This window comes from Hyperolius riggenbachi, chromosome 10 (assembly GCF_040937935.1).
Source record: "Hyperolius riggenbachi isolate aHypRig1 chromosome 10, aHypRig1.pri, whole genome shotgun sequence".
NCBI lineage: Eukaryota > Metazoa > Chordata > Amphibia > Anura > Hyperoliidae > Hyperolius > Hyperolius riggenbachi.
In genome coordinates this window covers 81,933,993-81,961,056 of record NC_090655.1, presented here as the reverse complement: position 1 = coordinate 81,961,056, position 27,064 = coordinate 81,933,993, and the positions used below count along the sequence as shown (strand labels likewise).

The 27,064-nt window shown below is 43.6% G+C and overlaps 1 protein-coding gene across 1 annotated transcript in view; it reads left to right on the top strand.

Annotated features, from left to right (window-relative positions):
• Nucleotides 1-26,670, top strand: part of REEP3 (receptor accessory protein 3) — a 196,985-nt gene extending 170,315 nt beyond the window's left edge. The window contains exons 6-8 of the mRNA XM_068255117.1: nt 11,671-11,815; nt 20,761-20,909; nt 26,091-26,670. Of these exons, the coding sequence (XP_068111218.1) occupies nt 11,671-11,815; nt 20,761-20,909; nt 26,091-26,147 (351 nt within the window). The 3' untranslated portion in view covers nt 26,148-26,670. The remainder of the gene's footprint in view (nt 1-11,670; nt 11,816-20,760; nt 20,910-26,090) is intronic.
• Nucleotides 26,671-27,064: the final 394 nt, after the last annotated feature.

Here is a 27,064-nt window from a genome sequence, read left to right as displayed (position 1 = left end):
GCTAGCTAACCGCGAACACCGCACTCATTCGCAACAGTGCACGCGGTTATGCGCGGTCTCCACGTGATAAGCACAATAGAGACAAGCACGCCTAACTAACCATTAACAGACAAACATGAAACAGAGGACGCGAGCGCTTGCTTAACGGTTACCTCACTGAGCCTCCAGCAAGCGCAGCAGACAAGACAGACACACGAAAACAGGGACAAGCGACAGAAGGATCCCCAGCGCTAGCGAAAAGTGGCTAGCGCGATCCCAGAAGACAGAACAGAAGGATCCCCAGCGCTAGCGAAAAGTAGCTAGCGCGATCCCAGGAGACAGAGTAGCAGAACAGAAGGATCCCCAGCGCTAGCGAAAAGTGGCTAGCGCGATCCCAGAAGACAGAACAGAAGGATCCCCAGCGCTAGCGAAAAGTGGCTAGCGCGATCCCAGGAGACAGAACAGAAGGATCCCCAGCGCTAGCGAAAAGTGGCTAGCGCGATCCCAGGAGACAGAACAGAAGGATCCCCAGCACTAGCGCTAGGGCGAGTGCGATCCAAACACACGGCAGACAGAACAGATGAGGTAGGCAGAAACAACCGCTGTTCCAACCTACACTCCAGACTCAATCAGAAGGATCCACAGCCGCTAACGCTAGGGCTTGTACGATCCAAACACAAGACAGACGGAACAGGCAAAACAGATAATACAACCTGACTGGACTAGAAGGGGAGCCTAAAGCAACCCCCAGGAATTAACTATACTAGATAGCAATGGCTGACACTCCAGCAGTGTCCATCAGGAACAGACCATGGAAGGGAAATGTCCAGCCAAGCATTCTGGGAGCAGAATGCTTTTATAGTGCCAGTCATCAAAAGAAGGCAGGTAACGGATTTGCATGACTAATGTATGCAAATCCCTCAGCAACACAAGCTGCACAACTGACAGAAGGTCTCCTTTCCAGAGTCCTGCAGCAAGCAAACCTAAACAATGGTCAAAAGGCTGCCTGCCTGCGCAGGCAGCTGAGCGGATTCTCACACTGCCCAGTGACAAAGTAATAATGAGTATGCAGGAAACCCTCTGCTATTTGCATTACTTCCAGAAGTGATGGACTTAGATTCACTTGTGTGTCTTGCCAATGGCGACAGCAGTACGCAGGAAGAACAAACCGCTCTCTGAGGCCCTCTCTGAAATTTACTCTGCACTTCTTGATTGGTTCTGTGAAAGTCAAACGTTCCTAACTCCCTGCGGTCCCTGGCATCACTTAGCTATATTCCAGACCCCCCACCTTTCCTCCTGACGCATCTGTCACTCTATAGACTGTGCCATGCTGCTTAAATTTTGTAGCTGTCATGACTGCAAATGAATAATTTAGCTTAATTTGTTTGTGCCTAGCGCCCTGCGTTACCTATCATATAGCTCATTGAGGAAGACTGGGACATGCAAGCGAATTCAGGCCGGTAATAAGGCTGAGTACAGTGAGCTCAGGATATTTCCTGGCCGTGAGAAGGAGAAAGCAATTACAGCTTATTCACAGCTATAGTAACTAAGAGAACGCCAAGTTTCCATTAGTATGTATTTGTTCAATGCCACTGTGTAATCTGGAGCCTTTATCGCATGTTAAGTGGGAACACGATGAACAATAAACCTTTCTTCTTTTAGAGACCTAAAGCAGAAACCCTTTTTTTTTTTTTTTTTTAATTCATTTACATATTGCATAGAAAAGTGGCCATAGATTTACATACGTATGCCACTTGACTAATATTTGAATAGGGGCACCAGATTAGAGTAAAATATATTAAGAACAGTTTAAAAAGGGAGGTAGTCGTTGACTTATCTCCCCAAGCAGACTCAACTTAGTCAGTTGTGAGTAGAAAAATCTTTTATTCGTAACTCCAAAATGCAACGCATTTCATGGGTCTATACCGGCTTCATCGGGTTATAACTGGAGTACCAAATCTGAGCCAGCCAAAGCACCTCCACACTGGTGGATGGTTATTACCCCCTGTGCTTTGTCCTCTCTACAGAGAGCAACTTTTTTAACTCCTCACCTGCCGGTTGCCTTAGTGATAACCCACCTTTGTGAGTACCTTTCTTACGTTATTTATGAGACACACTATCTGGTGCTAACATACTACACTATCAAGGTCTCTATTATTTCTCCCTTTGTGGTTTTCCACTGATATACCACTGATTGAGATGTATGACTAGTATAGAGACATCTTCACTGTGCAGGCGATGTTTTCACAAGTCCGCTGTATACAACACTGATTACACTAAATTCTGTATAATGTTTTGTGACTACAGTGAGGGCTATGGCCCACTAGAGTGCTTTTTATCGCACTGTGGAATCACCACAATCGCCGGCGATTCTAAAAGCGCTGCGCTAATGTAAGTTGTTGGACCGGACCCCCCATGAGTAATTGCAATCCTGGGTCTTGCAATTATCAAAGCAATTTAAAGTGAACCTGAAACCTGTTTTAAAAAAAAACAGATACTCACCCAAGGAGCGGGAAGGCTCTGGGTCCTTCCCGTTCCTCCTACAGCCCCCTAGTACCAGCGCTGTCTCCCTGTTAGCAGTCACCGGCCAATGGGTTGAAGACTGCTTACTTCCACTACGGGAGGCTTTGAAAGCGGGAGTGCTCCTGCAGACAGGCGACTCCGTAGTGCGCAGTACAGAGATGCCAGTCCTCCCGCAGGCTTCTGATGGAGCACAGTTAAGTTGAGGCGGTGATTGGAGGGGGAGCAGCTTGCTCAGGGGCCCTGAGGGAAAATCTGGCTGCAACAAAGGGCCCCTAATGCTGGTTTTATGGTTGTGGGAGTATTTGTTTGGGGCCCTGAGGTTAAATTTGCCCAGGGGCCCTATTATGATTAGAACCGGCCCTGCTGGTAATGTAACACTGAGAAGTTCACCTGCTTATAATGCTGAGCAGTCCGATGAATGAAAGGGATGTCACTGCAGATTAGGGTCATGTCAGGCACCGCTATGCAGAGGAAGTGGATGCTACCTTTGTTGTTTTGCTGAGCCCAGGGATCAGATCTGGATATGTAAAAAACAAGATAATTTCCTGACATTTCCACGCTGTGTTCAATCGTTCCTAAATTTTACAAAGCGTAACATTACACACTTGTGGATATTACAATGAGCGGATGTTTTTGTATTCTAACTATAACCAGTTTCAATAATATATTCTGTTTGCCTTTTATATTCTGAATGTAGCAAAACAGAAATTGTGAATTGAATAAATTCCAAAGAGAATGAACTTCCAGCCAGCATAGACAGGGCTAAACAAACCATTCTAAAAAAAAAATTAAAAAAAAAAATTATGGTATTTGTTGGTGAAATGACTCTTTACAATTTTATGTATAAAATTTAAATCTAATTTAACTTTATCCACCACTATAGTATAGCTACGTCCTCTGACTTCATCTAAGCCACAAGGACGTAGATATAAGTCTTGTAGCTGAAGCACTACTGTACACAATTGGGCTCGCTCCTGTGCAAACCTCCAGCACGAACGCTGCAGCTTTAATTGGTGAAAGGTAATATACAGTGGCTTGCAAAAGTATTCGGCCCCCTTGAAGTTTTCCACATTTTGTCACATTACTGCCACAAACATGAATTAAATTTATTGGAATTCCACGTGAAAGACCAATACAAAGTGGTGTACACGTGAGAAGTGGAACGAAAATCATACATGATTCCAAACATTTTTTTACAAATAACTGCAGGTTAGTGGGGTGTGCATAACTATTCAGCATTCCTTTGGGCTGAGAGCAGTCAGTTGCACATAGACATTGCCTGATGAGTGCTAATGACTAAATAGAGTGCACATGTGTGTAATCTAATGTCAGTACAAATACAGCTGCTCTGTGACGGCCTCAGAGGTTGTCTAAGAGAATATTGGGAGCAACAACACCGTGAAGTCCAATGAACACACCAGACAGGTCAGGGATAAAGTTATTGAGAAATTTAACCTCCTGGGCGATAGAATAATATCGCCAGGGGGCGGCGCAGCACTGTTTTTTTAATTTTTTTTTAATCATTTAGCTAGCCTAGCGCTAGCTACATGATAGCCGCTGTGCAGCGGCATCCCCCCACCCCCTCCGATCGCCTCCAGCAATCAGAGCAAACAGGAAATCCCGTTCAGAACGGGATTTCCTGTTTGGCTTCCCCCGTCGCCATGGCGACGATCGAGATGACGTCATCGGCGTCAACGACGTTGTGACGTCAGAGGGAGTCCCAATCCACCCCTCAGCGCTGCGTGGCACTGATTGGCCAGGCTGCGCACGGGGTCTGGGTGTGGGGGGCGGTGCGGCACGGCGAGTAGCGGCGAATCAGCGCGGAGCTGCGGCGATCGGTGTATACACGCAGCTAGCACTTTGCAACAAAAAAAAAATTATGCAAATCGGCCCACCAGGGCCTGAGAAATCCTCTGCGACTGTTTACCCTGAGCTCAGCTTGGGATTATCGCCCAGAGGGTTAAAGCAGGCTTAGGCTACAAAAAGATTTCCAAAGCCTTGATCATCCCACGGAGCACTGTTCAAGCGATCATTCAGAAATGGAAGGAGTATGGCACAACTGTAAACCTACCAAGACAAGGCCGTCCACCTAAACTCGCAGGCCGAAAAAGGAGAGCGCTGATCAGAAGTGCAGTCAAGAGGCCCATGGTGACTCTGGACGAGCTGCAGAGATCTACCGCTCAGGTGGGAGACTCTGTCCATAGGACAACTATTAGTCGTGCACTGCACAAAGTTGGCCTTTATGGAAGAGTGGCAAGAAGAAAGCCATTGTTAACAGAACAGCATAAGAAGTCCCGTTTGCAGTTTGCCACAAGCCATCTGGGGGACACAGCAAACATGTGGAAGAAGATGCTCTGGTCAGATGAGATCAAAATGAAACTTTTTGGCCAAAATGCAAAATGCTATGTGTGGTGGAAAACGAACACTGAACATCACTCTAAACACACCATCCCCACTGTCAAATATGGTGGTGGCAGCATCATGCTCTGGGGGTGCTTCTCTTCAGTAGGGACAGGGAAGCTGGTCAGAGTTGATGGGAAGATGGATGCAGCCAAATACAGGGCAATCTTGGAAGAAAACCTCTTGGAGTTTGCAAAAGACTTGAGACTGAGGCGGAGTTTCACCTTCCAGCAGGACAACAACCCTAAACATAAAGCCAGGCAACAATGGAATGGTTTAAAACAAAACCTATCCATGTGTTAGAATGGCCCAGTCAAAGTCCAGATCTAAATCCAATCAAGAATCTGTGGCAAGATCTGAAAATTGCTGTTCACAAACGCTGTCCATTCTAATCTGAGCTGGAGCTGTTTTGCAGAGAAGAATGGGCAAGGATTTCAGTCTCTAGATATGCAAAGCTGGTAGAGACAGACCCTAAAAGACTGGCAGCTGTAATTGTAGCAAAAGGTGGTTCTACAAAGTATTGACTCAGGGGGCTGAATAATTACGCACACCCCACTTTGCAGTTATTTTTTTTTTTAATGTTTGGAATCATGTATGATTTTCGTTCCACTTCTCACATGTACACCACTTTGTATTGGTCTTTCACGGCAATTCCAATAAAATTGATTCATGTTTGTGGCAGTAATATGACAAAATGTGGAAAACTTCAAGGGGGCCAAATACTTTTGCAAGCCACTGTATGTTCCCTTAGCCAATAAGATTGATTTTTACCATTAACTACTTTAGGATCTTAATGATTGAAATCTACGCCCTGTTTTGATGGCTACCTGGCTGCCAGGGCGTAGATTTCAAACAGGCGCCGCGCGTTCTCGCTGCTTTTGCTGCTCCCGACGATCTCGCCGCTGTCTCTCCACCGCAGCTCACTTGTGGCCAATCACTGACCAATTTTACTACCTCCATGTAGTATGAGAGTTTACCTACATAATCTGTTCATAGTATTCAATATCTGTTGACCCTCATATTTGCCACTCATTTGGCCAATCGAAATTGAAGTTGTGCACCATGCTTTGGTGCTATATGCTGGTACCTTTTACCACACAGTAGAAAACTAAGGACTTTTTTTTTTTTACTTTCCCAAAACTGACTAGTAAAGCCAGAAGATGCCGCTCAAAATGTACAGGGATATGAATTTTGCATTTGTAATATTTCATATTTGGTATTGTAATAGTAGAATAAAAAAAACTATATTAGTTCTAAACGTTATTAAAGTACAATATGTACCCTTAGGCTTCTTGCACACAAGGACGTTACAGGCGCACGTTAGTGCAGCCTGTAACGCTCCCCCAATGCACAGCAATGTAACACAAGTGGGCTGTTCACACTGCCCACGTTGCGTTACATCGTAACGCAGCAAAGTGCTGCATGCTGTGCGTTCTCCGCGGCTAAGCCGCATTAGACTGTTTGCACATGCTCAGTCATGTTGGGGAGGAGGGGAGAGCGGCTGGGCACATGGATAATTAATATTCACTGCACTCAGTGACGTGCAGTGTTTACTTCCTGGAGCGGCCGCTCTGTGCGGCGATTGGCCGGGCGGGACCAAGTGATGCCGCATGCGTCAAAGAGTACGCATCACGGACGCCAGAGTGAGCTGCACAACGCGGCTCACTCCGACGTCCACACCAGAGAGCACCAGGCGTTGCGTTAGGGGCACGTTATGTGCCCTATAACGTCCCCTAAACGCAACGTCCTGGTGTATAACTAGCCTTAAAGTAAAGTATGCTGTGTGTGTCACATATTGCCCAGCTGATGTTACAAAAGAATTACACACTACAAGCCTGTTGTTTAATGATTTTATACAGTAAGTAAAACAAGACCTTAGAGGCAATCTTTTTCTAGGAGGCCCTCTTCTCGATGTATATATGATCTCATACTTTTGTTGCTAGCTTCCCCGTTTCTGCCATTTACATTGATAGACGAACTGTCTAGACCCAAAGTCTTTCTCATATCATGTTTTTATGTAATCTACAGTATATTGTATTATGAATAACCTGCTCTGTTCCGTGTAGCACAGGCGGTCTCTATAAATATGCATTGTGCAGGGCTGATTGGTTTTTACGTTGTACAAGATCATTCCCTCTCTCTAAAGGGATTTAACAAAAGTAGTTACATTTTGACATTATAATGTTTTTGAGATTGATGGAGTTACAGAGAACCTAGCAAGCTCATGGTGAACCAGAACTCATTAAAGTGTACCAGAGATCAAAGATTCATACATACCTGGGGCTTCCTCCAGCCAATCTGAGCCAGTCTAGCGTAAGAGAAGTGCACTATTTGCGTATCTCTCCAGCAGTCGCTGGAGAGATACGTAGAGGGCGCACCTCTCCAGCGTAGCTGGCCACGACTGACGTCAGTGACAGGTCCCGATTCCCGAAGCTGGGGGCAACGGAGGACGGCAGCGTGGGAGCGATCCAAGCAAATGGGGCTGGAGGAAGCCCCAGGTATGTATAAATTGTTTGTTTATTTGAGCTCTGAGTCCCTTTAAAACAGAAATTATTTGCGATAATTCAGGTTGGAGTGAGCATATAATGTCTTCCAGAGCATCACTGCTGAATATGCAAATTATCCATTGTTGTCCCTGCAAGCCAGCCACACCTCCAGATCCGCTGGATTGAAATGATGTGTCAGCTTGTTAATGTTACAGAAGCATAATAATCCAGCATGCATACAGACTGTTTCTGATTGATTGATCCTCAGTGCACAGCATGGATTAATGCGGCTCTATGGGGTAGGACTAAAAACACCCAGAGAACCCAGCAAGCTCATGGGGAACCAGAACTCCTAGGCGTGTGTAAGGGGCTACAATGGACCAAAAAGACCTCTTACTAAAATGCATGGGATACAAAAGTATTTTTTCTTAAAATGGAAAGTATTTGCGGTGATTGATGGAAAGATGGTGTCATATTGGTCATTCTGCACATCTATCCTGCAATACGCCACTGGTTTTTTATTTGTTTTTCGTTTGTTTGTCTTTATTTTACTTCAATTGAAACCTTTTTTCATTCCCAAAGCTTAATGCAAAGAGCTTACTCGTAAAGCCAGCAGATGGATCACATAAGCCCATGCATCAGCAGACTAAACATTTATTAGGAGAGCATTTGAGTTCACTTTCTGAGCGTTCATTCACTCATTTATTATGTTTATATTATTGTTTTCGAAAACTAAGGATCTGTTTTGATGAGTCGAGAAAATGTTTATTTTGGTACCCAGTAATGACTCCTGGCAGATCAGAAAAAATGATTTAGGATACCCATGTTTATGCTAAGTACCCTGGTTTTAGCATTGAATTTGTAACCCCACCCTCCCAGTGATGTTTATCCTAGGCTATGATGTCACATAGTCTTCTGCCCCAGAGCACTCTGGGAGATCAAGTGATGTTTCTACTCACTACACACAGAGGGGGGGGGGGGGACTTTGCACAGTAATTCGCCTTGCCAGCAATAGAGATGTTGGCATTACAGAAATATTTAAGAATGTAAATCAGAATATAGTATTTTACAATTGACTAAATCGTATATCGCTAAATCATGTATACATTAATATAAAAATATAAGCAGTTTTCTTCATTATTACTTTCAGTAAAGTTCTTTTTGAAGGGACATTCCATTCTAAATTGACCTCACAGCTACAGGGGATGGTGCATGTAACATGTGGTCTAGTGTTGTGAAAAACACAGAAACCTATTTTTTGTCAGGATAACTCAAGTAGCTTTAGATACCCTTATTGACTGAGGGCTCTTTCACACTACAGGCAGCAGTAAAAGGCTAAAACGCTGCGTTTTGGCTGCTGGCGTTTTTAAGGCGTTTTCAAAGCGTTTTTAAGGCGTTTTAACGCCAATACATTAGTATCAATTGTATTGAGAAACGCAGCGGTCAGCCCTAAAAAAGCTCCTGGGAGCTTCAAAACGCAATGCTCCAAAACGCAGCGTTATTAAGTGTGAAAGGTAAAATTAAAGTCTATGGACTTTCATTTTACCTAGGAAAACGCCAACTTCGGCTGTGGCGTTAAAACGCCAAAAAAGCCCTCTGGTGTGAAAGGGCCCTAACTGTAGATAATAATGAAAGCCATAACCTAGAACAGCTGTTGTTATTTTGACAAAAAAGTATGTTTCTGGAAGCTTTACCTCTTGGTAACTCCAGCAGTGTTGTATTTGTCCTAACGCTACCCCATGCCATGGCGTATGATTGACCGGCTGTTTTCTTGTAATGTAACATGAAAACAAAAATTCAACAAGAAATGTACAAACCCGTTACATGGCTTGGGAAGGAGATGACCTGAGAACTGTGAGGCAACTTTAGAAGGGGGGTATAGCGTTAGGCTCCACCAGGGGGGATTAGGTTTAGGGTCGTGCACCTCCAGAGTGGAGGGAGGAAGTCTTAGGGTTAGGCACCACCAGGAAGGGGTCTAAGGGTTAGCCACCAACCGGAGGGGGGGATCTTCGGGTTAGGCACCACTAGGGCAGGGTTCTGTGTGAGAGTAGAGTTAGGTTTAGCCATCGTAAAATATCGCTAACAATTACTGATATTTTACTATCAAAATCCAGCAGTAGAATATAGCTAACTTTAGCGATATTTCACTAGCCGCAGTTTTCTGTGCCCTTTTTTTTTTCAGGCGCCTTTTTTCCATGTATGTACCCTCTACTGCTCTGGAGATGCATGTCATTCTATTGGATGAATGGCAACACAACCACTGTCTGAAACAATAATGCAGTATGAGTTTACACATTGTGGACAAGTCATGGACAACCCCAGACTTAGTAAATATGGATATGTATCAAGGCCCATAGAAAAACATCATTCTGTTTTCCCTTTTCGCAATCTGTGTAACACTCTGCCTAAATTGTATAGATCCAGCTAAACTTATTGTGCACTTACGTTTATCATTCTCTTGTGAATTTACTCCAATGTCTCCTATGAATATGTGAAATTAGAATATATTTGGCTTTCCTTTTCTTACCTGGAGTCCACTGAAGTTCACATATGTGAGCTGACATAGGCCTCAATTCACTAAGATTATCTCCTGTATTTAATAACTCTTCTAGAGTTGTTACCATGGTGATAAGGCATGTAGTATTCAAGAAACATTTTACCTCAGACAAACCTAAATTTAACTCTTCTGTCTTTAAGTTAACTCTTCAATCCTTAAAATAACTCCAGAGTTAAAGACAGGCTGTTAATTAACTGCATGTAAAAATAACTACAGAGGAGGTAAATTAACTACAGAGGAGGTAAATTAACTACAGAGGAGGTAAATTAACTACAGAGGAGGTAACTTAAGGAACTCTCTTCCCTTCTCCAGCATGATCTTAGTGAATTGAGGCCATAGACTTTATTAGCTTTGGCAAACATGCACAATTTATTGCAGTCTCATTCAAGAATGTCTCCTTCGCTGCAGTAGACCAGCCACACTATTACAATTTTTGAGAAAATAAATCATTAAAAAAAAAAACTGATTACTCAGGAAATATGTCAGGAAGCTTATTTAGATGACAGCTACACTGATTTTAAGCAAGTGTTTTTTTCCCCTCTTATGTATTTCTTTCTGACTGAACTTGAGTCTGTGTCGTCAGAAGCACTTCTGTCGCATTGCGGGTACTGTTGCCTGTCTCATTGACATTAATGGTCACTGCGATGTGGGAGCGGCGGGAGTGAGTACTGCAACATGACGCCATAGTGTGACAGGAGCCTAAAACTATCCACTTCTGTCTTAAGCACCAAAGATAGCGGTCTAAATCAGGAAGGAAAGGGATGATACCCAGTGGCGTATCTAGAGGGGTGCAGGCAAGGCTCAGGCCGTGGGCGCCATGTCTGCTCCTGTGCTGCACCGCCACACCTGCCCCGTGCTGTTTTACCATACCTGCCCCTGTGCCTCCCTGTCACTCAGATCAGATTCATTTTGTTGGCTACTTAATTTATGTATATAGGGTGTACTTGGCTATTTAATTATCCTGTGTTGACGCACCTGGCTATTTAATTTTTTTATCGTGAGACACCTGACTACTTAATTATTTTATCAGGAGGCATGTGACTACTTGATTCCTTTATTTGGAGGCATGGTAATATTTAATTATTTTATCTGGACTAATGACAAGTTTATTAAATTGGGAGGCACATGGCTTCTTAATTCTAATATCTAAGGGACCAGGGAGACACAGTTTCAGTGTTTATGCGCCATATTACCCAGATACTCCCCTGATGATACCATGGCAGTGTGGGAGCTTTCCTAGGTTTGCTCAGTGTAGGCTTGGCTGTCAGCATGTTGTAGTGTATCCTGCTTTTCCATTACTCCACAAAATGGACACTTAGTTTCCACAACACTAGAGGTCATTCCTTCCTGTCATATTTAGGTGTGTAAGATGAGGGATGTAGGTGCTAATCCCGTGTGGCTTCTGTGTGTCTGTGATCAGCACTGCATTAATCACTGGTGGTAAACTACTCAGGAAGTCCATGATGGATGCAGATTCAGCTGAATTCAGTCCTAATTTCCATTACCGCAGTAGAACTGCACCTCCTCCCTCTTGTTTACTATCGCTTCCAAGTGCCAGGAATAAACTGTACTATGAAACAGAAACAATCTGCCTGGCTGTTGGGACATTTTTTTTCATGGTCCATCTTGTTTCTTTCCATTTTGTTCGTTGTTGCCAAATATGCTGTTCAGATGACATTGGTTTGCTGTAATAAGGTTTTTAATTTTGCCTGTGTGTTTGCCCAGGGCCAGGGGGCCATTTCAGAGCGCTTACGAAGCTTCAGCATGCACGACTTGACGGAAATTCAAGGGGGTGAGTCTGCAGGGGATCGAGTCTATCCTTCGTTACCGGAGAAACAAAGGAAGTCCAAGAGCAATGCGGAGGGCCAAGGTGAGTGCGGACATAATCCTATCGCAGCCTTGTCTATGCAGTAGCTGTAGGATGCTACACTTTGTTCACTGTATGTTTTCTGGCGAGGACAGTCCTGTGAAATGTATCCATCTGACTTCAGTAAGATCTGCATGATATATATTTATACTGGACTCCAAGAGAGGAAAGATAAACAGATCAGTGTACTGAGTCCACAGCAATGCTTTTCACTAGCCAGGCTCACAGCAGAGCTAAAGTCGTTTAAAGAAAACAGTCCATCTTAGTGAAGAAAAGCAGAACCTTTCTTAATGTATCACATTTTAGAAGCCCAGTCCAGGCTGTTTCCGGTTTATGTGCATTTTATATAGCACTATTTAAACTGATCAGGTCATTTGGGCTTTGGGATCGGCTAATGGACGTCCGTGTTAAATGTCGATAACCCACTGCCCAAGCAGCGAGTTGGGTGCCTGATGCAGGTGGTATCCAGTTGGCTACTACATAGGAATGAATGCTTTTAGATGATTGGCTACAATTAGCGGGCGTTTTGGTCCCGAGATTAGGAGGTTCAGGTTTCCTCAGAGAAGGGTGGGTTAGAGTTAAGCATTAGGTGGTGGTGGTTGGTTTAAGTCCTTGCAGGGGGGGAGTAGGCATTAGTTGTGTTTAGCTAGGGGGTTTGGCACTTAGAAGTGAGGTTTCAATTGAGAATGGGTTTCCCGGGTAGTGTATTGATAAACATTGATAATTTAAATGACTACCTGGCACCCAACTCAAGCAGTGCTGCTTCAATCTATTTAACCCAATAGCAGATTCAATAGAGCTATCTTGTTTGAGAGAAATGCACTGCTTTTGACCTCTTTAGAACTGTTTGTGCTGTAAATTCTTGAAATGCTTTGATCTCTCTCTGCTAGCAGAAAATACAGAAACTGAATACATAAGTCCTCTTATTGTCTCGCACTGCCCCCTAGTGACAAGTGGCCATAAATACACATTATAGCAATATTATTTAGTAGCAAGAAAATCTACAAATAAATTAAAAATGTGCTAAAATAAATTGGCCTGGAGCACTTTCAAGCCTCTAAATAAATGGGCTACTAAAGGGCCAAAACCTGAGTTTACACTCTGGAAGTTTTGGTTGTTAGTAAGTGCAAATTGGGGACTATGCCATCACTCACACAATTGTCATATTTGATGAAGCTGTTCCAGTGAAATTACCTTTGGAAGGGTCTGTCACATGACCCAGAGATCTGTGCACAATGGATAAAGCCACCAAATGTGTTGAAATAAGTAGGGCACGGCCTTGTATGATTCCCAGCGTGGCTTATGCACATGAGTTCAATAACACAGCAACTAACTGATGACTCAATTAATTTGGGGTTTAGATGGGTATTATACCATAGCTCCCAAATTCCATCAAAATATCTTCAATTGATGATTTTCGAAGTGCCAACACTGAACTATTATGGGCCTGGCTTTGCAGTCTTGGAGATATACCTGTGGGCCCGGCTTTGCAGTCTTGGAGATATACCTCTGGGCCCCAGCATACAGAGACTGGAAACTGATTGAATTTAGCATTGTAGAACTTTGTTATGTAATTATCACACCTCAGCCTTCATATTCCGATCTACAGATCTGCCCTTTATATTAAAGTGCCCTTGAAAAACCCCTAACAAACTACTGTCTCCTCTTTATTAAATAAATATAATGAAACTGTGTTAGTCTCAATGTGATTTGTGAAGTGCCTGGCTAATATATTGCTGTTTTTCCCTAGACACTTGACTAGCCTATCTAGCAGGCTTCACATTGATAGAATACAATGTAAGAGATGTGAATTCATAAGCATGCAGGGGAAAAAAAGAGGGAGGAAGGGGGGGGGGGATAGAAGATAAAAAGATTTGGGAGAAGGCTGGCTGGAAATGGATCAGCACTGTGCAGACATGACTGCAATGCAGAATGCTCTGCAATAGCCTAGCAGGAATTTTAATGGCAGCCTTTTGCAGACAGCCGCGTCCCTGCAGGAGAGGTCGCTGGAGGGAATCTGGAGCTGAAATAAAATAAAGCAGATTCTTACATTTTGGGTTTTTTAGTCCTTGTGGGCAGAATTACCCAGTAAATTGCTGTTTAGTTATAGAAAAAAATCAGCTAAAGTAATCCCTGAACTCGCCGCTGGAACGGCTGTTTCGTCAAGTAAAGCGATTCATATGGCTATTGTAATCCAAATAATTTAGGACATTTCATAATAATCTGCGTGTTCATGGATGTGATGTAGAATGGTTTGTTTTGAATAGAGGCAGGAAGTAGAATATAATATAACCCAGATGGTTGTGCTGAGGGAAGGCGGCAGTATGCAGGAGAGCATGGCATGCCGCTTGCGCCACCTTGTGGGTCTTGGCTGAATTACTATTCTTTTCCCAACCCCTGCTGAAGGAATAAGGACCACTTTTTCTTCTTGCATAGAGTATTATTATTATTGTTTTATAAAGCACCAACATATTCAGTGGCGCTGTACAACGTAAGAAATTACCATGGGGTGCATAATAATGCAGACAAATGGAATACACCAATATACAAAATACGTAATTGGTGACAAAATACAGAATCTATACAAATTACAGAATTGGTAATGACGGTGATAAAGTGACATGATGAATAAAATGTATAATTATTTCCAAGACACAAAAGGGGGAGAGAGCCCTGCCCTTGGGAGCTTACAATCTAAAGCTCTCCAAATTATTTGTGGGTTTTAAAGCACATTAGTTTTTTTGTCTGTTTCTGAAATACCTCATTTACATATTTTACAATATGCACCATACTTTTACATGTTATGTGAAATATATGCTTTGTATTACTATTGTTAATGTGCATTTATAAAGTTCTGCCATCTTCCCCAGCACTTTACAGAGTACATAGTCATGTCACTAACTGTCCTGCAGAGGAGCTTACAATCTAAACCCTTCCGTAGCCATAGTTTTATGTTCCTATCATAGACTTAAAGAGCAACGGTAGTGAAAATGTCATAATGAATAAAATTGCTTATTGTCTACAATATTCATTTATACGTTATTTAGTCAGTGTTTGTCCATTGTAAAATCAGTTCTCTCCCTGATTTACATTCTGAAATTGATCACTGGTGGTGACCTCTTTAGTTCTGCCAGGTGATCTGTACAAAATGTGTTACACACAGTGCGTTCGCGCACTCGATTTCCCGCTCGATTCCCGTCGATTCGTTTATTTCCAACATGTCCGATTTGGATTTCGATGGATCGTTAGGCCAATTTGGCATACTTTGCTTGCGAATCGACCTAGCGATCCATCGAAATCCAAATAAAACATGTTGGAAATAAACGAATCGATGGGAATCGAGTGGGAAATCGAGTGCGCAAACGCACCATGTGTATTCAGCATAAGGGAGGGGGAAGGCCCTGCCAAGGCTTACAATCTAAAGGGTGGGGTGGGGGGGGGAACATAAGGTAGGACTGTGGAAAAGGTGATTGACAGAGAGTTAGTGTGGTAGATGTGGGGTAGGCCATTTTAACCTCTTGAGGGCCGCAGTGTTAAACCCCCGTAAAGACCAGGCAATTTTTCATTAAATTGGCCACTGCAGCTTTAAGGCCAAGCTGCAGGGCCGCACAACAAGGCACAAAAGTTATTCCCCCCCCCCCTTTTCTCCCCACCAACAGAGCTCTCTGTTGGTGGGGTCTGATTGCCCCCCCCCCCCCCAATGTTTGTTTGTTTGTTTGTTTGTTTTTTTAGATAAAGTGTGTGTTGTTTTTTTTTTATTTCACTGTAAACCCCCCCCTCCCCCCACCTGCCAATCCCCGTGATCAGCTGTCATAGGCTTCAGCCTATGACAGCCGATCACCTCTGTGTCTGAGGAGGGGACAGCCGTGTCACACAGCTGTCCCCAGTACAGCGCTGCTGCTGATCGCAACGCTATACATAATGACGGCGATTACGCCGTCTAACAGTCTCCCGAGTGGCACGCGCCGCTCGGAGACTGAAGGCGGAGCCAAGCAGGAGATGCGCGTGATCTCCTGCAAAACAGTGCCCCAGGACTTTACGCCGATCGGCGTTAGGCGGTCCTGGGCCCATCGGCGTGACACGGTCAACTAGAGGTTAAAGAAATTTGTTTTGAGGGCTTGCTTGAAGGTGTTGAAGGAAGAAGTGAGTCTGAGGGGGAGTGGAAGGGAGTTCCATAGGGTGGAGGCAGCTCTTGAGAAGTCTTGTAAGCGTGCATGGGAATGAGAAATGCGTGGGTAGGTCAAGCGGAGATCATTGGAGGACCGGAGGAGGTGGGCAGGTATATATCTGTTGATGAGCTCAGAAATGTAGGTTGGGCAGGTCTTGTGTACAGATTTGTAGGTAAGGCACAAAACCTTAAAACTGATCCTGAAGCTGATAGGGAGCCAGTGTAGGGCTTCGCAGAGTGGAGATGTGGAAGCAGAGCGGTGGGAAAGATGGATCAGTCTAGCTGCTGCATTCATGACTGATTGAAGGGGTTCAATGCGTTTTAAGGAGAGGCCAGATAGTACGGCATTGCCGTAGTCAAGGTGGGAGATGAGTGCATAGATGAGAAGCTTGGTAGTGTCCGGGGTCAGAAAGGGGCGGATTTTGGAGACGTTGCAAAGGTGGAAATTGCAGGTTCTGGTAACAATTTGGATGTGGGGGGGTGAAGGAGAGGGCAGAGTCTAGGGTGACGCCCAGCCCAGGCAGCGGGCCTGGGAGGTAGGGCAGGTGGTAGTGCTGTTGATAGTGACGTGAATATCTGGGAGAGGTGGTGCAGAGCGGGGCGGGAAAATGTGCTCAGTTTTATCCAGGTTACACATACAATTATATCATACGTTTTTGTTTTTTTTTTGCTTCAGTGTCACTTTAAGACATCATACATTCTGTCAAGGTGTTAAACTTACAAGCACAACTGTAAATACATAATAATATAGACAGTTGTTGGAGTAGGCACTTTGTACTAGAGCTGTCAGTCTCTGCTTAGCTCAGACCATAGTAGTGATGAGCTATCAGGGCCGGTTCCCTCATGAAGCAAGGTGAAACGTTTGCATCAGGCGCAGATATTACAGGGGCAGCATGTTTGTACTGTGTGTTTACACTAACAGCATACAGTCAGAGTAGGCGGAGAAGCAAGAGGAATGCAAGCGAGGTGAAGAGGTCATCATTGGGGAAAAGCAGCTTGTTGTGCTGTGTGAGAGGTCTGACAGTGAGTGAGGAGTGGGGAGGGGAGAGGCAGGAGAGCAGCAGTGTTTTTTTTTACTTGCACAGCAGAAAGGAGGAGGTTGCACTGCTGTCCTGACTGAGGAGGAATGGAGGATGGCCGACTGGCTGAGGGTGAGCGGTTTGTTTGTCATAGACTCACAGCCAGCCAGTGTGCTATTATGTTGAGCTGCAGCATGTCATGTGAGAACATTAAATGAAGCTGAGTATATTGTTGGGTGCTGTGTGGTCATGGGGGGGGGGGGGGGGGGCAAGTTTGCCTCAGGCAGCAAAATGTCTAGAACCGGCACTGCAGGCCATGCACACGTAACAATGAAGAATGCTCTTCTTGCAAAGTGTTTTCAGCATTGTGAATCTGCCATCTCTTCTTGCAGAATGAAGTGTTAGCAGATGAAGCTTATACAGAAGGGTAATGGTTAATGTAAACTGTACAACACACTTGTAGAAATGTTTAAGCCACATACTCCCTTTACTGCTCTAAGGCTTATATTAGTCTTGGCTTTCAGCAGTGTTTCATCTTCCTTTTATAATTTACTCTATTCCAAGTTCAACAAGAAGCTTCCCCGTGAAAGCATGTTTATCCTGCACAAAGCTAATAATTGTCCAGCAGGGCTTTGTGCGTCTCTCCTTTCAGGTTGTCTAGTCACTTCTGTATGGGATGTCCAAATACAGCATACCAGTCCTTTCTTTATTAATGTCCTCCTGTATCCTTCCATAACAATGTCTCTACATATATGGAATGAGTAGAAAAGCGCTCTGTTTAACTTATCTGTCCTTGCCATGAGTGGCTACAGAGTGTACTTTCCATATTAAGATGAAATATAGAGCACTGAAGCAGCTGTCCTCATATCAAGCTCTGTCCATAATGTCGTCACACAGTGTGTTAATATCCACCCAAAAATCCTACATTATGTAAGTGCTAAACTAAACCAACCCACAATAATATTATATGTAGGAAATCCTGTTTATGGTTTTTAATATGCTATATATGGTTATATTACATACTTAAAGAGACACTAAAGCGAAAAAAAATATATGATATAATGAATTGGTTGTGTACTATGAATAATTACTAGAAGATTAGCAGCAAAGAAAATATTCTCATATTTTTATTTTCAGGTATATAGTGTGTTTTCTAACATTGCATCATTCTATAATATGTGCACATTACACAACACTCAGCATTCAAAATGAGTCTTTCAGAGCAGTCTGTGAAGTAATGACCTCTCCTCTAGCAGAGAAAAAGTAAATAGTCCAGGAACAGTTGAGATAATAAAAGTCAGAAAACAGCCCTCTCCACGACTTTGAAAGTCGTAGAGATTAATGGCTTTTTTGTATAGAGATAACAACTGGAGTTTCTTAACTCTTCCTGTACTGGAAACAATTAGACTGATGTATCTGATCTTAATGTTTTATTTCTTAGCTGTACTACACATACAAATAATAATATCATATTTTTTTTTTCGCTTCAGTGTCTCTTTAAAGAAAAACTGTAACCAAGGATTGAACGTCATCCCTATCGGTAGCGGGTACCCCCTTTCCCATGAGAAATCTTTACTTTTCTTGTATTGGTCCTCAGGAGGGTCTGTATGGCTGATATTGTTGTGAAAGCCCTCCCAGAATGTGATCTCAGAACCTAGGTCTTGACAGTTTCCTGTCTGTGAGCCTTATTGCATTGTGGGAAATAACAGCTGTTTCCAACTGCCAAGTAACCAGTATCTCCCTCTGTGCATATGTAGGTCTGTATAAAAATAAACTTTAGTGTTTCACATTGTTAGGGGGTGCAGTTATAGATAATGGCAGTTGGTGCTGTCTTTTTTTTTTTTCATGTCTGCCAGTAGTAAAGATGATGATGTGCAGGCTGATTGTGGATCAAACCCCCCCCTCCCCCCCACCCACCTTCACAAAAGCTTCTCTTTAAAGAGTAACTGTCAGGCTGCAGAAGCTAATTTAAACCTCTATTCTCCTGTGTTAAACAGTTTAGAAGGAAGCCCAAAAGCCATTAGTGAAGATAAAAATCTCAGTTACCTTTGATGTGTGCTTATCTTAAAGGCTGTTATAGACCCATAAGGACGCAAGCCGCATACTAAACTGCAAAGCATTCTGGGGCCCTCCCCTCGGCTGCTAATGAGACGTTACAGGAGCTTCTAATCAGTCCAGCGCGTAGCACTGATAAATCTCTGCGGGAAGAGTACACTGCAGGAGTCAGCTATTGTTCCTAGCCACATGGCTCATTAATATTCACTGCACACTGTGTTGTTCAAGTAGGAGCTTATCTGTGATCAGGAAGCAGGCAGGACATGACGACACATTTGACAGAAAAACATGGAGCCTGCCATGAGCTGTCAGGAGCATCAATCTCTGCATATACTGTATAAAAATTCTGTGAAATCCAAACGTGGACAGTGAAATGCATATGTAATGTAAGTACAGCCAATCTTTAGCTACTGATATATGTGTTTATTTTCTCTGAGACCTTATACCTAACAGCTCCTCTTTAAAATGCCTTGACGGGGGCCCTGGTCCGTATTTCAGTATTGATTTTATCCCCTGATTAAGATATTGATCTGTCAACTTCAGTATGTATAGTATAATCTGTGGCTCTGTCCTTACCATATATACTTAAATAAAAACTTATTTTTCCTAGAGACGTTACAATAAAAGTTTGACTTGAGTATAAACCTAGGCGAGAAACATTTGAGATATCAATCCATAAGTCAGCAGCAGTTCTTTTTTTCCATTTCAAAGCTGGCATCTATACAAATAATGGCTGCTGTGGCTATAGCAACCAGACGCTTTCTGGTCACTAGCTGCAACGGCCAGTGTCTGTATAGATGCTGTGGCTTCTGTAATGCAGAAATTAACTCTTGATGACTTGTGTTTTATTCATGTTATGCAAAATGAATGTAAATTTAATAAAACACAAACCACCTCAAAGCCTAACAGGGTGCTGAATATTCAGAGTCTTGAAAACCTGTTGGAACACAGAAGAGGGCCTGAAGCCCAAATTTGGAGGAGGTAACATGGAGGAGAGCACTGTGTACCTTTAACTGTATACTTTTCCCAATTCAAGTCTACTGGTCAGGGCTGACTCCCGTATTGTAGTTATCTCAGCGCTTGTTGCTATATATAGCATTATGCGCATTTTTTCGTTGAGAAAAAGGCATGCAATTGTATGGCAAGTGAGATCCCTGCTTTAAAGTTCAGGACAAATTTGCCGGATCTCTTATGATTGGATGATATTTGTGCATTGACTGCAGTAATGGAGCCCAAAAGCATTCCAAAATGTGAATAGTTACAAACCTTACAGGATAATGATGGCAGCATTAAGAAAAAAAACAATATGTTCTCACTAACAGACTGTTATTTTCCCCATTATTGACTCGATGCCTAGGCTCCTATTACCAGAATGAATACTAAAACTCTGTGTGCTTTGGGGACAGAATATGCAACGGGTATCGATTTTGTTTTTCCTCTGGTTGGTTTGAGGCCTTGGTGGGGGTCATTTGTTGTTCGGAATGGATCTGAAGTGCGGCGACGTTGCCATTTCTTCCATTACGCCTCTGCTGTTCTCAGCGGTTCCTTTCACCCTTGATTGCCGCTTCAGAACCTGCCCTCTCCAGCCCGCCTGTATTGATTAATGCTTGGTGTGTAATCATTAGTATCATTAGTTTAGCCTGTGTGCTGGGGAGGGCGTCTTGTCTCTTTTATGCAGTGTTTTGTTTCTCTTTGTGTTTACACAGGGCTCAGCTCATTAAAGAAAGAGGCTGGAGATGACAAAACAGATGAGGACATGGAAGAGCTGCATTCAGAAGATGAAATGTACACACAGAAAGGACTGCGGAGGTCACAGAGCATGAGATCCGTAAAGGGCATCAAAGGCCGTAAAGAGGTATTCCAGGCAATTATTTTTAATGTTAAATTCAAATTCTGAAAACGCCTTTTTAGTACATAATTGAAATACACATACTATGTATACTGAAGTGTAAATTAGCATTGTTTTAAACCTCAGTTATATTATGGTCATTGGTCTCGGTGAACCTCCAGCCACTGGTGTCTTCTGCTTAGTAAGTTGTGGCCCCTGTCCCTCTGTCAACATTGCATAGCAGAGTGCTTCCCCCTCCATACTCCTTCTGGTCCTGCCACAGTGCTCTCTGGAGACTCCCCATATCTCCCTTCCTTAAAGTGAACCGAGCACCTTTTTTTCACTCAGGACATTTCTATAGCACATGAAAAATATATGCCGACTATCTGTTTCATTATTAAAATAAACTTTAATTTTACCTTGTATTTTACATTCAAAGTTGTTAAATTGGCCTGTTTGAGCAGACCTGCCGACCGTCCCCATCTGCAGAAAGTTCAGGAACCTCTAATTGTTTTATTGAGCTAATTACCAATTTATTGAGCTAATTTTCATGCTTTGAAAACACACTCCTAATTATTCACCCTCTTTGCTGATGAAAGGCATGGTTTACCTCTTGGTAATTAGCTCAATAAAACAATTAGAGGTTACTGAACTTTCTGCAGATGGGGACGGTCGGCAGGTCTGCTCAAACAGGCCAATTTAACAACTTTGAATGTAAAATACAAGGTAAAATTAAAGTTTATTTTAATAATAAAACAGATAGTCGGCATACATTTTTCATGTGCTATAGAAATGTCCTGAGTGAAAAAAAGGTGCTCGGTTCACTTTAATGCAGAGTACTAAAAGTTTAGAGTGTGCTGGATGAGGTTGGTATAGCTACCAATCCAGCATTCCTGTTGCTAGGCTTTTCTATACAGCCAAGTGTTCTCTGCATTCTGGATCTTCTCTCTGCTGCCATTGCCTCTCATGTCTTCTCTGCATTCTCAGTCTTCTCTCTGCTGCCACTGCCTCCCATGTCTTCTCTGCATTCTGGGTCTTCTCTGCTGCCACTGCCTCCCATGTCTTCTCTGTATTCTGGGTCTTCTCTCTGCTGCAACGGCCTCCCATGTCTTTTCTGCATTCTGGGTCTTCTCTCTGCTGCCACTGCCTCCCATGTCTTCTTTGCATTCTGGGTCTTCTCTCTGCTGCCACTGCCTCCCATGTCTTTTTTGCATTCTGGGTTTTACCCTCTGCTGCCACTGCCTCCCATGTCTTTTCTGCGTTCTGGGTCTTCTCTCTGCTGCCACTCCCTCCCATGTCTTCTCTGCATTCTGGGTCTTCCCTCTGCTGCCACTGCCTCCCAAGTCTTCTCTGCATTCTAGGTCTTCTCTCTGCTGCCACTGCCTCCCATGTCTTCTCTGCATTCTGGGTATTCCCTCTGCTGCCACTGCCTCCCATGTCTTTTTTGCACTCTGGGGTTTCCCTCTGCTGCCACTGCCTCCCATGTCTTTTTTGCACTCTGGGTCTTCCCTCTGCTGCCACTGCCTCCCATGTCTTTTTTGCACTCTGGGTCTTCCCTCTGCTGCCACTGCTTCCCATGTCTTCTCTGCGTTCTGGGTCTTCCCTCTGCTGCCACTGCCTCCCATGTCTTCTCTGCATTCTGGGTCTTCTCTCTGCTGCCACTGCCTCCCATGTCTTCTCTGCAATCTGGGTCTTCCAGCTGGGGGCTGGATAGTGTAATGGCACAGCCTCTGACACAGTAGACCAGGGTTAGAATCTCGGCTCTGCCTGTTCAGTAAGCCAGCACCTATTCAGTAGGAGACCTTGGGCAAGTCTCCCTAACACTGCTACTGCCTATAGAGCGCGTCCTAGTGGCTGCAGCTGTGGCGCTTTGAGTCTGCCAGGAGAAGAGCGATATAAATGTTCTGTGTTTGTTTGTTTGTTCTCGCCACTGCCTTCTCTGAATTCTAACTGCATTCAACTATCAAACCTCCTCCCGCCAGCTAATAACCCCCACAACAACAAATGATCACTATTGGTCACTGCAGTTCCCATTTTTGATTGTACTACAATTAGCTGCTCCTCCATTTCTATTATAATTATGTATTTATACTGTACTGTATGTTGTATACTATAGTGCTGACATTTTCTGTAGCTCTTTACTGAGCAGACAGAATGACTAACTGTCCCTAAAAGGGGTTTACAATGTAATATCCCTCCCTATCACAGACATAATACAATTTCCCTATAAGTGCCTAGATCCAGCTTGGGGAATACAATTACACTACCAATACGTGTTGGCTTGTAGGAGTTTTTAGGAAACCCATGCAGCCATTGCATTTCCTGCTGAAATCTACTGAAAGTATGTGTGCAGTGTGTAAAAGTAATTGATCTCTCTCTCTCTAATCAGAAGATTTCTTCGGATTGCTCAACCTCTCGATCACCACGACCTTCACGTTGGGTGTGGGTGGGCGCAAGCGATGGGGATCTAATCCAGTCCTTTAAAGCTAGCCGCGCATTGTATATGCAGTACATTGATAAACTCTGTTTCTTTTGGCAGTGGTTTGCACTAAACAGCACAATGCAGATACAGATAGAGTATGTGTTTTATTAAACTCCAAGTGAACTGCACTCCCTCTCCCCTCTCTCTGTTTCTCCTCCAAATGTTCATAGAGGAGTAGGTCCTCTGCCAGAAAGCAGAGGCAGGGATGATTCACAGCAATATATTGAAGATGCACTCCAGCCAGTCTCAGGTTATCACAATTCTATTGCCTTTTCTGGGAAGGCTTCTGGCAAGCTGTTGTCGGGGAGGAAATGGAACAAACATCATTATATTTGCTTTCGACCCTTTGTTCCCTTTCTGTACCTTTTTTTTTTTGTCAATTTCACAGCTACCGCTAACCTAGTTTTGGGGTATTCTTAAGCTGTTAGTGATAATTACATGGTAAGATTCACTTTCTAGTAATTGACAGAATATGTCTTCGGCTGAGGTCTAGCATTGGCCTCACTGTATATGCCTGGAAACTGGCATTATAATTATACAGGACTTGCTAGGATAATGGGTCCGTCAGATGTCTAGAGGCGATCCCCAGGCAAACTTGCTGTTTTACCTTCAGATGTACCTGTCAGGCATAACTGATCGCAGTGTGTAATTCTGGGACTGCTTGTTAGCAGGTTTCTTGTCAGCTGTTTAAGTACTGTACTGTTTTCTGATGGGCTGTTTAAGTGTAACTCCAGCCGAAACTTTTATTGTACGTTTTTGACAGAGGGTGGAAAGGTTAGAATTTCTGTGCAGTTTTTTCTGCTGTCCGTGTTCTCATTGGAAAGATGTGCTGCATTCAGTCCTTTTTGACCCTGTGACTGTCAGACATGAAATTAAGCAGTAATATTCTTAAAGTGGGATTGTCGGCCACAAAATCACATTCCATTTACCCGCTGCTCTGTGTTTATTATGCAGCCTGCAACCTGTCCCTGCATTGCAAGCATTCCAATATAGTCATAAATGTGTCGCTGTAATGAATCTTATCTCAGTCAGCCTGGCTCTGTTCTGGTACATTGCCAGGGAGAGGGAAGCTGGTTATCTCCCCTCACACATTCCTCCTCCTCCTCAGTGATTGGCTGAGGACAGTTCAGTATGACAGGAGGCTGAGAAGGGAAATGCACCTCAAACTTTTACAGAAGCTGCTGAAATACGATCTATGCTGTGCTTACATGTGTTTACAAAGCAAGCTTGATATGTTTCTGGGTGGAAAAAAAAAAGAGTAAGGGAGGAAATTACATCAGGATTGGCTTCAGTCAGAGGCAGTAAAAATGGAAAATGCCTGGAAACACTTTCCCTTTATTTCTGTATTAAATTTACTGAAAAGTAGAGGCCAGGTCATGCACTATTGTGCAAGCGCTAGTTAGATGGCGTGTGCACTTGGACTCATTCCCGGCCATGAGTGGTTACATAGTGCGCAATCAAATCTAGTGACGCCAAGCCAGGGCTTGCGCAGTAGTGCGTGACCTGGCCGACTTGGCACATTCACGGGAGCTTTTACATGAGAACGGAGGGGGACAGAGATAAATAGGGGCAGTGGTGGGCATGAAGACTCCTGCACATGCATGCCTGCGCCCTCCATTTGTACAAAGGAGTTCACCTCAGGTATCCTTTAAAGCAGATTTCCCCAACCCTGTCCTCAAGGCCCACCACCAGTGCATGCTTTGCAGAAAACCACAAACATTCACAGGTGAGGTAATTAGTGTCTCAGCAGAGCTGATTAACTACCTCTGTGGATTTCCACAAAACATGCACTGTTGTTGGGCCTTGAGGACAGCGTTGGGGAACACTGCCTTAACCTCCTGAGCGGTATGCCCGACACTGTGTCGGGCATGCCGCTTCAGGGGTATTGCTAGCCTCAGGTGTGCTCCAGTCTAAAATGAATAGCTTTAATGGCTTTATTGTAAGTTAACTAGCACTAGGCTAGCTTGTTTAGGTCTCCGGCACCCCTAGATGACCCGCGATCCCTGCAATCCAGCCGTTATATACATTACCCAGCCTGGTTCCAGCAATCGGTGCAGCCTCCCCTCACAGCTCCGGTCTCTATGGGGAGGATCACACATGACGTCATGACGCCATGTGCGATCCTCCCCATAGAGAAGAGAAGAGCTGTCCGGGGAGGCTGTGCCGATCGTTGGAACCAGGCTGGGTAATGTATATAACGGCGGGATTGCGGGTCATCTAGGGGTGCCGGTGACCTAAACAAGCTAGCCTAGTGCTAGTTAACGTACAATAAAGCCATTAAAGCTATTCATTTTAGACTGGGGGACTCAGCAAGCAAAACCTCCTGAGCAGCATAACGCTCAGGAGGTTAAAGAGTAACTCCAGTGTAATCGAGGTACTAGTTAATGTAGTCTTTATTGTCCTCTAACAGGGGATGGCTTACCCGCTCTCCCTGCAATGGTTGTTAATCTACACACTGACACCAACTCTCAGAAAAGTGACACAAGATCTCAAAAAGATGCAAATTAACTCTTAACAACATAAATTCTAATTCCCCCCCCCCCCCCCCCCCCCCACACACACACCTTTTTGGTGACAATAACAATTAATTTATATGACCTGGAGGTCGGTGTTCTGTACTGTATGCTTTTTATCGACACTACCTTATTACTGTGCATCTATTTCTCTCTGTGAACAAGACAGTGCAAAGGTTTTAAACTATATACTTTTATAAACTTGTTTTTCAGATACGATATGGATCTCTAAAGCAAAAAGTCAAGAAGAGGCCGCCTCTTTACTTTTGATTGGTTCTTCAGGAGCACCTGACCTGGCTGCAGTAACTTTGTGTGTGATGTATTGAGATATCGTACATTTCAGAACCACCACCAGCGTTCCAGTGAATGGATATGATGCCTCTGTTTATGCTCTCAGGGATGTTTCCCAAACTGCACCCGTTTATTGGATCTACCTAGCCTTCTCCTCCAATACATGACAAGCTGTCTCTTAAACTTCCTAACTTTTGTAAGAGTTTGGGCCACTAGCCTGATCTAAGAGTAGCTATAGGCTAATGTGGGAGGTATGAAACCGCACACGACCTCTTCTAGGTTTATTTTATACCATTTTATATGAGAAGTATTTTCTTACATGAACAATGGGTAGGTTTCACATATTTAAATGCCTTACTAAAGCTACAGCAATAACGTGGTTTTTACATCAAAATCCACCACTGAGTTTTTGTACAGTGTACTAACTTCAAAATGTACTCTACTTCTGTTCATTTTTAAAGTATTTTATAGTTATTAAAGGAGACGACCATTGAGGCCTAAAGATTTTTAGATGTGGGTATACATTGCCCAGGCATCAACAGGGCAAGATTAACTGGACTTTTATAGGCCTGATGTGAAAATCTGCCACACTGAACCTTCCTATGCCCATCTCTTGTGCCTGCTTGTACCACTTGAATTGTAATATTTCCTACTGAAACTTTGGGGCTGACACAATGGAACGGGCAATAATGGGTAGAGGTAGCAGTAACTGAGAAGACAATGTTTAAATGCTTTCTGTAGAGTTGCCCTTTGCAATTAACACTACATCTGCATGTGCAACGGGGCTTCCTTGCTCAATTGTACCAGGTCTGCTAGATTGTCTCTATATAATTGTATAATTGGTATTTCTAATAGAGATATAAGCTGCACATGTCTGCTGATCTATAGAAAGCAGT